We start from the raw sequence: 13,819 nt of genomic DNA on the forward strand, positions 1-13,819 counted from the left end.
CCAACATGGTGAAACCTCGTCTCTACTAAAAATACAAAAATTAGCCAGGCATGGTGGCATGCGCCTGTAGTCCCAGCTACTTGGGAGGCTGAGGCAGGAGAACTGCTTGAACCTGGGAGGTGGAAGTTGCGGTGAGCCAAGATCACGCCACTGCACTCCAGCCTGGCGACAGAGCAAGGCTCTGTCTCAAAAAAAAAAAAAAAAAAAAAAAAAAATCAGCTCTAGATTAGAAGGGTCCTTAGGGAGATGTTCTACATGTTTTGCTTGAGGCCCTGAAAGGAGAAGCAGCTGGCTTAGGGGGACACATAGTTTAGTGGTCAGAGGGGCACAGGAGAGCAGAACTCATAGACCAACATGGTCCACAAGCGTCCTTCTGAAACGCAGTTCTAACCATGTCACTTTCAGGTCCCAACAGTCAGCTGGCCTCCTTTGCCCAGCAGCAGTGTTTACATGAGGTCTGTGGACCCTGTTATGGACTGAATTATGCCCCGCTCCACCCAAATCCATACATTGAAGCCCTAGCCCCCAATGTGACTATATTTGGAAATAGGTCCTTTAAAGAGGTAATTAAGGCACGCTTTTCATCTGTCCCGCTGAGTGTTTGCCTCTTGATCGGGAACTCCTGCTTCTCCCTGCCTCTAAATGGACCCCAACTGCTCCTGCTCGCCTGATGGTTCCTGCCCCTGTGCCGGCTCCTGCAAATGAAAAGAGTGCACATGCACCTCCTGCAAGAAGAGCTGCTGCTCCTGCTGCCCTGTGGGCTGTGCCAAGTGTGCCCAGGGCTGCATCTGCAAAGGGACGTCGGACAACTGCAGCTGCTGTGCCTGATGCCAGGACAGCCCTGCTCTCAGATGTAAATAGAGCAACCTTATAAACCTGGATTTTTTTTTTTTTTTTGTACAACCCTGACCCATTTGCTACATCTTTTTTTCTATGAAATATGTGAATGGTAATAAATTCATCTAGACTAAAAAAAAAAAAAAAAAAGTAATGAAGGGTGAGCGTGGTGACTGATGACTGTAATCCCAGCACTTTCAGAGGCCAAGGCAGGCAGATCACTTGAGGCCAGGAGTTTGAGACCAGCCTGGGCAACAAGGCAAAACCGTATCTCTAAAAAAATACAAAAGAAAAAGTCCGGGCATGGTGGCTAACGCCTGTAATCCCAGCACTTTGGGAAGCCAAGGCGGGCGGATCACCCGAGGTCAGGAGTTCAAGACCAGCCTGGCCAACATGGTAGAACCCCGTCTCTACTAAAAATACAAAAATTAGCTGGGTGTGGTGGCAGGCGCCTGTAATCCCAGCTACTTGGGAGGCTGAGGCAGGAGAATCACTTGAACCTGGGAGATGGAGGTTGCAGTGAGCAAAGATCGCGCCATTGCACTCCAGCCTGGGGCACAAGAGCGAGACTTTGTCTCAAACAAACAAACAAAAATACAAAAAAAAAAAAAAAAAAAAATTAGGCGTGCTGATGTGCACCTGTAGTCCTAGCTCTCCTCGGGGCTGAGGCAGGAGGATTGCTTGAGCCTGAGGAGGTCGTGGCTGCAGTGAGCTGAGATCACACCACTGCCCTCTAGCCTGGGTGACAGAGTGAGGCCCTGTCTCAAAAAATAAAAGAAAAAGGTAATCAAGGTTAAATGAGACCATAAACATGGAGCCCTAATCCAGTAGGACTAATGTCCTATTTGTAACAGAGGAAGAGACACCAGACATGTATAAGCACAGAGAAGAGGCCATCTGCAAGCCAGGAAGAGAGGCCCCACCCAGAAACCAACTCTGCTGGCACCTTGATCTTGGACTTCCAGCCTCTAGAACTATGAGAAAATAAATTTCTGTTGTTTAGAGTACCCAGACTGTGGTATTTTTGTTACAGCAGCCTGGGCTGACTCATATAGACCCCAACTTCAGAACTGCCTGGTGCTTTTGTCAAATCTGCAGGCTCACAGACCTACCCAGCCCCTGACACAGAATGTCGGGGTTGAATGTGTGAACCCCAAATATCTGAGACAGGTCACAGTCAATTTAGAAAGTTTATTTTGCCAAGGTTAAGGATGTGCCCGTGACAGCCTCAGGAAATCCTGAGACATATACCCAAGGTGGTCAGGGGTACAGTTTGCATTTATGTTTTAGGGAGACATGAGACCTCAGTCAATATGTGTAAGATGCACATTGGTTTGGTCTGGTAAGACAGGACAACTTGAAGCAGGGGCTTCCAGGTTAGAAATACATAAGAGACAAGGCCAGGTGCAGTGGCTCATGCCTATAATCCCAGCACTTTGGAAGGCTGAGGCGGGCGGATCATGAGGTCAGGAGATCCAGACCATCCTGGCCAACATGGTGAAACCCCGTCTCTACTAAAATACAACAACAACAAAAATTAGCCGGACGTGGTGGGGCATGCCTATAGTCCCAGCTACCCAGGAGGCTGAGGCAGGGGAATCACTTGAACCTCAGAGGCAGAGGTTGCAGTGAGCCGAGATTGTGCCACCACACTCCAGCCTGGGCGACAGAGTGAGACTCTGTCTCAAAAACAAAAAGTAGATAAGAGACAAAAGATTGCATTCTTTTGAGTCCTTGATCAGCCTTCCACTGAAAACATAATTTATTTTGTTTATTTATTCAGCTCTGTCACCCAGGCTGGAGTGCAGTGATATGATTCTGCTCACTGCAACCTCCACCTCCCAGGTTCAAGCGATTCTTCTGCCTCAGCCTCCAGAGTAGCTGGGATTACAGGCACCTGCCATCACAGCCAGATAATTTTTGTATTTTTAGTAGAGACAGGGTTCACCATGTTGGCCAGGCTGGTCTTGAACTCCTGACCTCGGGTGATCCGCCCGCCTCAGCCTCCCAAAGTGCTGGGATTACAGGCGTGAGCCACCGCGCCCAGCCATTTTTTGTATATTTTTAGAGATAAGGTTTTGCCATGTTACCCAGGCTGGTCTCAAACTCCTGACCTCAAGTGATCCACCAGCTTCAGCCTCCCAAAGTGCTGGGATTACAGGCGTGAGCCACCGCACCTGGCCCCAAGAGGACTTTACATCTTCTCTGGGTTGCAGACTAACAGGCACGTTCATTCTGCCAAGTTGCTTCATTTTCTCACATGCTCACTGAGCCCTCCATGAGCCAAAGACGGGTGGATGTGAAGTCTGGAAATCCAGAAATAATTCAGATCAGAGCCCTGCCACTGAGTCACTCCTGGCCCATGGAGAGAGCTCTGGACAGCTGTGAATCTCCCTGACTGGGCAGATGTGGTGACAGCTGCAGGAATGGGAACCATGTGACCTGGGAGTATGGGCAAAGGATTCCACCTGCAGAATCCTGTAGGAATGGTTATTCATCTGGTTTTTCTGCCTAGCCACAGCGTGAGCAAGTTGAGAGAAAGCACCTTGTCTTACACATCCTCATCCCCTCTCTTAGACATAATGGGCCTTAAAAATCTGTGAGTTCGTGGTCCTCTGGCTGCTTTCTGCTTCCCTAGGAACAGCCCTCCTAGTGGCTAGGGGCAAAGTTTTAAAAACACAAAACCCAAACTGGCAGAACAGATAAGTACTTTAGAGTCAGGTAAGTGTGGGTTCTTTTTTTTTTTGAGAGGGCCTGGCTCTGTCACTCAGGCTGAAGTGCAGTGGCATGATCTTGGCTCACTGCAACCTCCATTTCCCGGGCTCAAGCAATCCTCCCATCTCAGCTCCAAGTAGCTGGGACTACAGGCGTGCACTACTGTGCCCGGCTAATTTTTGTATTTTTTTTTTTTTTTTTTGTAGAGGCAGGGTCTTAACTATGTTGCCCAGGTTGGTCTCAAACTCCTGAGCTTAAGCAATCTGCCCGCCTCAGCTTCCCAAAGTGCTGGGATTACAGGCGTGAGCCAGCCACCACACCGAGCCAGCTGTGCGTTCTGAGTCGGTTTCACACTGACTAGCTGTGCGGTGTGACCTCAGACAAGTCACATTACGTTTCTGAGTGTCTTCGTCAGTACAAGAGGGTAATACTATTTACACAGGTTTGTTTATAGAATTAAATCAGGTGACCCCTGTAAAGTCCCCACTGTCTGGCACTTGGGTGGCCTTCGGTAAAGCTTAACTCCTAAATTATTCCTTTCAAAACAGTGATTTGCCCTACTTGAAGGCATTGCGGAAAGATAATGGTAAAAATTAAATGTAATAGGCAAACTCTCAGTAATGACCCACCTGCACTCTTTCCAACCAGTGGGCATTTACTGAGCACCCACCTTCTGTGTAACAGGCCTGGTGTCCAGTGCTGGAACGGTGGAGAGGAGCTCAGAGTTTCAGAGCTGAAAAGTCAGCTCCGGGAGAGCAGGGACTTCTTGTTGGCCACTGTATTCCCAGCTAGGTGCTCAGTATTTGTTGAATGAATGAATGAATGAAAAATACAATCCAGCAGGCCTCTGACTCATTTTTTAAAACTTGAGCCAAGTCCCTTGACCTCTCTGAGCTGATGTGTGTCCCCATCAGTGAAGCCAGAGATGTTTAAGTCATCTAGAGGTCCTGCCAAGCAGGATTAATAGAGCAATAATATTAATAATAGCAACAATGATAACTAAACATATGGAGCACTGCTATGGAGGGAATAACATGTTACGTCCACGTTATAGAAGAGGAAACTGAGACACAGAGAAGCATGAAAGGCTCCTGGAGGGGGGGTTTCATGATGTTTTGGAAGAAAGACTAGGGATCGGACGGAGTCGTAGAGAAGAGGATCCACAACCCAGAGGAAAAGGCCTAGTCCAGAGCCATCGCGCGGTGCAGGCTGCGGACGTTGTAGGACGGACGAACGCCTCCCGGAACCCGCCCATCCCAACCTCCGGCGTCTCCATGGCAACAACCTCCGCACATGCGCAGCGAGCACCGGCGCCGGAGCTGCCAGCACGCGCAGAAGGCGGACGCAGGCGGGGCGGAAGCGGGCCCGGCGGGCTGGGGCGGCGGGAGTGCGGGTGGGCGTTTAAAGGGGCCTTCGGCATCCGGGTCGGTTCGCCGCCGGGACTGCTGACGGGGAGGTCTAGGTAGCCCCGGGAGTCGGGATCTAGAAGGTAGAGGAGAAGCGGGGCTGTCTGACCCCCGGAGGTGACAAGGGGAGAGGGGCTGTGTGAATACCCTCCATGGGCACTAATGGGATGACTATCCCCAGGGAGCACTGCGGAGGAGAGAGGCGGCTGAGGGACTGCACTTTCTGGGGCCCCCCGGGAGAGTCAGAGGGCAGTTAAGAGGGATCACAGGCCCGGCTTGGTACTGTCACTCCCCTTCCCACTCCCTGCTCTCAGCATTCTGTCACCTCCCTACCCCGTCGCGGTGCCCAGCCATGGCCAGACCTCCCGTGCCCGGTTCGGTGGTTGTCCCAAACTGGCACGAGAGTGCCGAGGGCAAGGAGTACCTGGCTTGCATTCTGCGCAAGAACCGCCGGCGGGTGTTTGGTAAGTGCCTTCCCCTTTCCTCTAGCCCGCCACTTGTCTTTCCCTGGGGAGAAGAGTGTCACCTGTTGCTCCCTGAGGAGAGCAGAGAGGCAGGGCAGTGAGGGCCTGCTCCACTGCAGTCTTCAGCAGTCTTCAGCAGTCTTCAGCCTGGGGGACTGAAAGCCCTATCTCTGGGACCCCCACACCTAAATCTCCTTAGAGCTAATTCCATCGTCAGAGCCAGGAACATGGAAACAGCTGAAACCCTGCCAGCAACCACGGTCACCAGAGATGCAGTTGATTGAGCACTCCCCTGGTGCCAGGCCCTCTGTTGGGCACGTTACACAGTGCACGCCCATTTAACCTCTCAACAGCACATGGTACAGACTTGGCTAAGATCACACCCCAATAAATAGAAGTGAGCCTCTTCCATGTCCTGCTGTCTCTGGGATGAGACGCTGGTGTTCCCCATGGTGAAACTGACTCACCCAGGCAGGGCCCAGCTGTCAGGCCGGCAGAGGTGCCTGGAATCAGCTGTGGAGCCCAGCTCTGGCCAGGAGAAGCAAGGTGCCAGAAGACTTAAGACCAGAGAGTGAGACAGCCAGAACCAAAATTTGTGAATAAGTCAACTGTTTGTTTTTTTTAAAAGAAATAATATTAAATTCAAAAAATGACCCTCTAGCAGGCTGGGCGTGGTGGCCTGTAATCCCAGCACTTTGGGAGGCCGAGGTGGGCAAATCACCTGAGGTCAGGAGTTCAAGACCAGCCTGGCCAACATGGCGAAACCCCATCTTTACTAAAAATACAAAAATTAGCCGGGCGTGGTGGCAGGCACCTGTAATCCCAGCTACTTGGGAGGCTGAGGCAGGAGAATCGCTTGAACACAGAAGGCAGAGGTTGCAGCAACCCTAGATCAAGCCATTGCATTCCATCCTGGGTGACAAGAGTGAAACTCCGTCTCAAAAAAAAAAAAAAGACCCTCTAATATGGCCACCGTCCCTCTAATCCCATGATGGCTGGCAACACTGTATTTGGGGTCACACATACCCAGGCAAGTGACCCAGGCTCCACCACTGCTAGCTGTATGGCTGGGAATAAGTGAACTCTAGCCTCAAGTCCCACCTCTGTAAAATGGGGATAATCACAGTATTTACCCCATAGAGTTACTGGGGAAATTAATAAGGAGGGTGTTTGTAACATACCAAGCAGGTTCTGGCATGCAGTGGGTGTTCACTGAAGGTTGGCTGTTATTGTATTTATTTTGCATTTAGTTGTGTTGAGTGGAAGAGAATTGAGTGAAGGTCGAGCTGATTTTCTGGGAACATCATAGAATCCACTGACCATATTATCTATGCCACAGATAGGATTAAGCAGCCATAACTTAGAGGAATGGCAGTGATGGCTTTTAATTTTTGTGTTTTTACTTTAACCGCAGACATTTGGGTTTTTTTTTTAACAGCTGGCTTTATGCACCTGAATGTATCATTCAGTGGTTGTCATGCAGGCCCCACAACAAACGTTGAGAGCAGCTAGTAAATAAATATCAACAGACTGACTATAATGCTTAGGCTAGTCTCTTTGTATCCCAGACTTCTGTAAAATTGGGTTGAGTATTAAGAGCCACAGATGAGGCCGGGCACAGTGGCTCACGCCTGTAATCCCAGCACTTTGGGAGGCTGAGGCAGGCAGATCACCTGAGGTTGGGAGTTCGAGACCAGCCTGACCAACATGGAGAAACCCCATCTCTAAAAATACAAAATTAGCCAGGCATGGTGGCGCATGCCTATAATCCCAGCTACTCGGGAGGCTGAGGCAGGAGAATCACTTGAACCCAGGAGGCGGAAGTTGCAGTGAGATCACACCATTGCACTCCAGCCTGGGCAACAAAAGCGAAACTCCGTCTCAAAAAAAACCAAAAAAGAACCACAGATGGTTAGCCCTGAAGAAGCCATTAGAAATGAGGTTATCCTTGGCTGTATGTGGTGGCTCATGCCTTGTAGTCCCAGCACTTTCGGAGGCCAAGGTGGGAGGATTGCTTGAGCCCAGGAGCTCAAGACCAGCCTGAGCAATATAGTGAGACCCCATCCGTATTAAAAATAGAAGGTAAAGAAAAAAATAAAAATAAATAAATGAGATTGTCCAGCCCAGGATCTGATGGGGCAAGTGCAGGATTTACCTGCGTCTTAGTCCATTTTATGCTACTACAACAGAATACCACACTCTAAGTTATTTATTTATTTATTTTTGAGACAAAGTCTCGCTCTGTCGCCCAGGCTGGAGTGCAGTGGTGTGATCTCGGCTTAGCAACTTCCACCTCCCAGGTTCAAGCAATTCTCCTGCCTCAGCCTCCCAAGAAGGGATTATAGGCACCCACCACCACACCTAGCTGATTTTTGGTATTTTTTTTGTAGAGATGGAGTTTCACTATGTTGGCCAGGCTGGTCTCGAACTCCTGACCTCAGGTGATCTGCCCGCCTTGGCCTCCCAAAGTGCTGGGATTACAGGTGTAAGCCATCGCACCAGGCCTCTTCTGGGTAATTTATAATGAACAGAAGCTTATTTGGCTCATGGTTCTGGAGGCTGGGAAGTCTAAGAACATGGCAGCAGCATCTGGAAAGGGCCTTCATGTTGTGTCATCCCATGGCAGAAGGCAGAAGCGCAACAGCAAGACAGCAAGAGGCGCCCAAACTGGCTTTTATAACAAACCCACTCCCTCAATAACAACATTAATCCATTTATGAGGGCAGAACACTCGAGCTGATCACCTTGTGTTAGGCCCCACTTCCTAACACTGCTGCATTGGTAATTAAGTTTCCAACACATGAACTTTGGGGGACACCTTCAAACCACAGCACCCCTTGACCCTGCCTGGCTCCCTCTTTGCCCTAGGGCTGCTTGAGCGGCCAGTGCTGCCGCCGCCTGTGTCCATTGACACTGCCAGCTACAAGATCTTTGTGTCCGGGAAGAGTGGTGTGGGCAAGACGGCGCTGGTGGCCAAGCTGGCTGGCCTGGAGGTGCCTATGGTGCACCACGAGACCACCGGTGAGTGGGACCTCTATCCTTTGCCCATCCTGGGAGGCCCTCCTTGGGGGTGGAGGCAAGAACCTGGCCCTGGACCACCTCTTACTCTGTAGCCTTGGAAAGTCACTTCACGTCTCTGAGCCTACATGGGCTCCTTGGTCCCAAGGGGATAATAGTACCACAGGTTGTTGTGTGGTTGCCACTAGAGGTGGTGGTGGTGGTAACATGCCTAGCATCAAGCTGTGCTCAAGGTAGACGCTCAGGAAATGCTAATCTTGCTTTGTTGTTTCTCACCACTGGATGCTGATTGTTCCACCATGTTGAAACATCTCCCAGTGTCCTGGGCCCTTTGGGTCTCCCTGGACATACAAACGAAACTTGCTTTGCCATAGCTAGGGCTGCATCTTCCTGGTGTACCAGAGTCTCCTCCAGGGCCAGTTTCTGTTTCTCCCATCAGACTGAGAATTATCCCAGGTCAAGGACTGTGCCTCCCTCATCAAACTGGGGACCCATCAGGGCAGGGATGTATCTCTTCTTCCTATTCCTTCCTGGTCCCCTATTCCTCCCATCTCCACCTCTCCCATGCTGAGTGGCTGACCCTGGCTCCCCCTCAGGCATCCAGACCACCGTGGTATTTTGGCCAGCCAAGCTGCAGGCCAGCAGCCGTGTCGTCATGTTTCGTTTTGAGTTCTGGGACTGTGGAGAGTCTGCACTCAAAAAGTTCGATCATATGCTGCCGGTGAGCAGGCATGTGGGCCTGGGTGGGCTCTGCCAGGGGCTGATTGGGTATTAATGAGCTCAAAGCACTGCTCAGAGACCTGAGCTGGCACTGGAGACAGTCCCAGCCCATGCTTGTCCTAGGACCAGTCGCTCCTTGCTCTGGGCCTCAGTTTCCCAATCTGTGAAAGGAGGGATTATTCCTGATTCTTCTGAGGGCCCTGCAGCTGATGGGGGCTGACATGGTTATATGCCTCTCCATCACCAGGCTTGCATGGAGAACACAGATGCCTTCCTCTTCCTCTTCTCCTTCACTGACCGTGCCTCCTTTGAAGACCTCCCTGGACAGCTGGCCCGCATAGCAGGTGAGGCCCCTGGTGTCGTCAGGATGGTCATCGGCTCCAAGTATCCTTTGGATACCCTTGGCAAGTCACAGAGCCAGGGGGTCAGGGGCCCAGCCTCTGCCCAGGCATGGAATTCAGCACCTGGGCTTTTACTTAAAGGGTACAGCATGGCTACCCCAGCTCCTGGATGTGGGCTCCAGGGAGGAGGGAGAGGCAGGGTCTGATAGGGGGCTGTGCAGAGGCACCCAGTTAGGCTCCTTGACCCTCCTCCAGATTTGACCAGTACATGCACACGGACGTGCTCGAGCGGGACCTCACAGCCTTCCGGCAGGCCTGGGAGCTGCCCCTGCTACGGGTGAAGAGTGTGCCGGGACGGCGGCTGGCTGATGGGCGCACACTGGACGGGCGGGCTGGGCTGGCCGACGTTGCCCACATACTCAATGGCCTTGCTGAGCAGCTGTGGCACCAGGACCAGGTGGCGGCTGGCCTGCTTCCCAACCCCCCAGAGAGTGCTCCTGAATGAGTCACGAGTGGGTGCCTGTGATCCCACCCCCTACCCTCAGGTCTCGACATGGGGCTGGAGGCTGGGGCAGGAACATGGATCCTATCTGGAGGACTGGCCAGCATGGCCTGATCAGGGAGGATGTGGCCAGAGAAGGCCCACCCGCGAGCAGCGCTTTCCTTGCAGAATTCATGGCAGGGAGGTGGGGACCAAGGCCCTGAGCTCGAACATCTCCCGCGGCCTTTCCCCCTTTGGCAGCACCGATGGAGGATGACTGGGAGAGGGGGTGCCTCTCAAGTGACTTCAATCAAGAACCTGTATTGGTTGAGGTGACACCATGTGTTGTAACAGATAATCCCCGAAATCCCAGTGCTGAACTCCAGAGACGTGTTCGTTCTCGCGTAGGCCTCAGCTCGGGAGGAGGTGACAGTGGGCGTGGGGCTCTGCTTCAGGCGCTCCTGCAGAGACCCAGCCCCAGAGACCCTACCCTGCCCAGTTGCCCTAGGGTATCAGCACCCAGTCAGCAGCCAGGGAGTGAGTGCAGGCGGGAGGTGACCCCCCACTTTCTGTGGACCAGGCCCAGGGTGGCACCTCATTCTGCCCACATTCCAGAGGCCAGCACCCAGCAGTCATGTGGTCATGTGGCACTGTGGGGGAGGCTGGGACATGGAGTCCACCTGTGAGTCCAGGAGTTAAGCCCGTCGCTCTGCAGGGCCTTTTTTTTTTTTTTCCAGAGTCTTGCTCTGTGGCACAGGTTGGAGTACAGTGGTGCAATCTCAGCTCACTGCAACCTACACCTCCTGGGTTCAAGCGATTCTCCTGCCTCAGCCTCCCAAGTAGCTGGGATTACAGATGCCAACCACCATGCCTGGCTAATTTTTGTATTGTTAGTAGAGATGGGGGTCTCACTATGTTGGCCAGGCTGCTCTCGAACGCCTGACCTCAAATAATCCGCTCGCCACAGCCTCCCAAAATGCTGGGATTACAGGCACGAGCCACCGCACCCAGCCTGCAATGCCTTTCTTGATCATGGAGCTGTCAGGCCAGGCTTAGGATAGGAGTCTTGGCAGCCCAGGGGCACCCGAAAGCAGCACCATGCAGGGCCAACGACCATCCTAGTGGGGGTCAGGGCGTGAGCTGGCCTGAGAAGCAGCTCTGCCCCGTGGGAGGCCATTGAGGACAGGAGCTGGGAGAGGAGTGAGTAGGCCCAGCCTTGTGTCTTGGCCCTGCCCCATAAGCCAGAGACGCTGGTGGAAGTAGGCTAAGGAGGATGAGGGGAAGTCCCCAGGGAAAGGGACCTTTATACGATCCCCTCCAATGAGCCCCTGCTGGGCCCCATAGATGAACCCCTGGGCTGAGGCCTGGCGTGCGTCTGGCTCAAAGCAGAGTGTCCCCAAAGCCAGCTGACTCTCAGAACTCTGCAGCTGTGCCCAGGCACCACTCACACAGTATGACCTGTGCTCATACACCTGTGCTAGGACGAAAGCACTTTCCACTCCTGCCGACTGGCACACAGGAGGCCCAGACTCACCTGTCCTGATGCCCGCGCCCAAGCACACTGCTCACATGCCCATGCACACTGCCAGCCTATCCACCCTGGGTACTGCCACCTACATTTGTCAACCCTTCCAGGGTCTGGGCCAGAGGAAGAATTGATTCCAGCACCTTCTCACCCCTGACTAAGGCTTAGAGCTCAGGCCCTGCACTTATCCCACACCCCAAGAAGGAATGTCCCTGGGCGGGACCCCCGCCTCAGAGCCTGCAGGCCGGCTGCCAGTCCTGCAGCCCTCAGCCCTGCTTCCAGGTGGGCCTGTCCACGTCCCCCTCTGTCCTTAACTCCAGGAGACCTTGGCTCACGTGGACAGCAATGGAGTTGGGGGAAGGGCCCTGAAGGCAGCCCCAGGCCTGACTGTGGGCCTCCAGCTACAGGCATTTGTGTTTGGGCACCAGCTACCCCACATCCCAGCCGGTCATCTCTGGGCATAAACCCCCACCCCCCAGAAAGGAGGCTTCCTGTCCCTCTTGGGCACCAGCTCAGCCAAAAGCCAGAAAGCTGCTCTGGAGCATAACCTGACCCCCCCACGGCGAGGCAGGGCAGTCTTCTCCTGGCTGGCACTGCTCTGGTCATAGAATTGATCCCTCATCCACCTTTACCCCAAACAAGAGGTGTCTCCCTGGGTGAGGACAAAGTGGGGAGGGCAACAGGGCTGGGGCTTAGAGCCCCTCCACCAGCCATCCAGGGCTGCCTTCTCAGCTCCTCCCAGCGCAGCACCGGTGCCACTTTAGTATTTAGTAGGCCACCCCCGGGACCTCCATCACCACAGTGCAGAACTGGAAGCCACAATGCTTTGAATAGTTGACGCCTGTGCCTCCTGGGAGGTCTCTGGGCAGCCCTGTGGAGAGTGATTGAGAGGAGAGTGTGTTCTTACATGCACGTGTTCAGGCTGATGGCATGGGACTGTGACCCGTCCAGTCACACAGGGGCTCAAACTCCAAGGAGCCCCACACCTGGTTTAATGCTCTGCTGTTGCCCTCTTGCTGATGCCCTTCTTATTTTTTTAGAGACAGGGTCTTGCTCTGTCGCCCAGGCCGGAGTGCAGTGGCACAATCATCATTCGCTGTAGCCTCGAACTCCTGGGCTCAAGTGATCCTCCCCGTTTCTCCCCAGCCCCGGAAGTAGCTCCCACCATACCCAGCTAATTTTAAAACTTTTTGAGAGACCAAGCTGGTCTCAAATTCCTGGGCTCCACTGGGTGCAGTGGCTCACGCCTGTAATCCCAGCACTTTAGGAGGCCAAGGTGGGCAGATCACCTGAGGTCAGGAGTTCGAGACCAGCCTGGCAAACATGGTGAAACCCCGTCTCTACTAAAAATACAAAAATTAGCTGGGTGTGGTGGCAAGTGCCTGTAATCCCAGCTACTCAGGAGGCTGAGGCACGAGAATCGCTTAAACCCAGGAGGCGGAGGTTGCAGTGAGCCAAGATTACACCACTGCACTTCAGCCTGGGCAACAGAGTGAGACTCTGTCTCCAAAACAAAACAAAACAAACAACAAAAAATGGGCTGGAGGAGCAGGTTGGAGGCCCTTCCGCCTCTGGTGGGTGGGGAGAAGCAGGGGAGCTGGTGTTCAGCTCTATTCTACAAAGAAGGGGTGGATCCTGAGAGGCAAGGGTGGGACTGAGGCTTAGTTACAGGTGGTCGGGAAGGAGGTTGAAGGGGAACTGTGTGACCTTGGATGTCCTTTGTAATTATCTTATGCTTAGCTGACACATCTGTAAAATGGAGATAGCAGCACCCACTTCTTTGAGTTGTGAGAAGTAATGCATGTGAAATGTTTAGCATGTGCCGGGCACCAAGTTAAGAGCCCAGTAAATGTTGGCTGTTATCATTGTCCTTGTTATTACAGTAGCAGCGGCGGTTCTGGTCAGAGAGCAGGTGGAGGGGAGGAAGAAGCCTCTCAGATCGCGCTGAGGGCACCTCTATTGTTACACTTCGAATTTAGTCAGGGGTGCGGGGAGGGAGGGGCAGCCCAACTGGGCCAATTGAGAAGCTTCTGGCACCTGCAACTGCACCCTGTCCCCTCACCTTCACCCCATGCCTGCTGCACCCAAGACGGCGATGACACCACCAACAGGACGACGACTGTGTCTCGCGCCCTGCGGCGGCATTTCTGTCCCGGACTCTAGGGGTACATTTTCTGAGACGGGAAAACCTGCATTGGTGAGACTTGGGCCAGACTCTTGTCCCACCTCACCCAGAAGGCCCGAGTGGCCAGGCCACAGGCTCTCCCTTAAACCCCGTCTCCCCTCCCCGAGGAATCCCGCAGCGTCTCTTG

The 13,819-nt window shown here is 53.1% G+C and overlaps 1 protein-coding gene and 1 pseudogene across 1 annotated transcript; both read left to right on the forward strand.

Annotated features, from left to right (window-relative positions):
• The first annotated feature begins 627 nt into the window (after positions 1-627).
• Positions 628-828, forward strand: LOC109028932 (metallothionein-1X-like; annotated as a pseudogene).
• Positions 829-4,848: 4,020 nt separating this feature from the next.
• On the forward strand, positions 4,849-13,369 carry CPLANE2 (ciliogenesis and planar polarity effector complex subunit 2). The gene is made up of 5 exons (XM_004024746.5): positions 4,849-5,422; positions 8,291-8,443; positions 9,037-9,161; positions 9,408-9,544; positions 9,757-13,369. The coding sequence occupies exons 1-5, from the start codon at positions 5,311-5,313 to the stop codon at positions 10,004-10,006; spliced, it is 777 nt and encodes a 258-aa protein (XP_004024795.2). The 5' UTR covers positions 4,849-5,310; the 3' UTR covers positions 10,007-13,369.
• Positions 13,370-13,819: the final 450 nt, after the last annotated feature.

Source organism: Gorilla gorilla, chromosome 1 (genome assembly GCF_029281585.2).
Source record: "Gorilla gorilla gorilla isolate KB3781 chromosome 1, NHGRI_mGorGor1-v2.1_pri, whole genome shotgun sequence".
In the NCBI taxonomy this organism is placed as follows: Eukaryota; Metazoa; Chordata; class Mammalia; order Primates; family Hominidae; genus Gorilla; species Gorilla gorilla.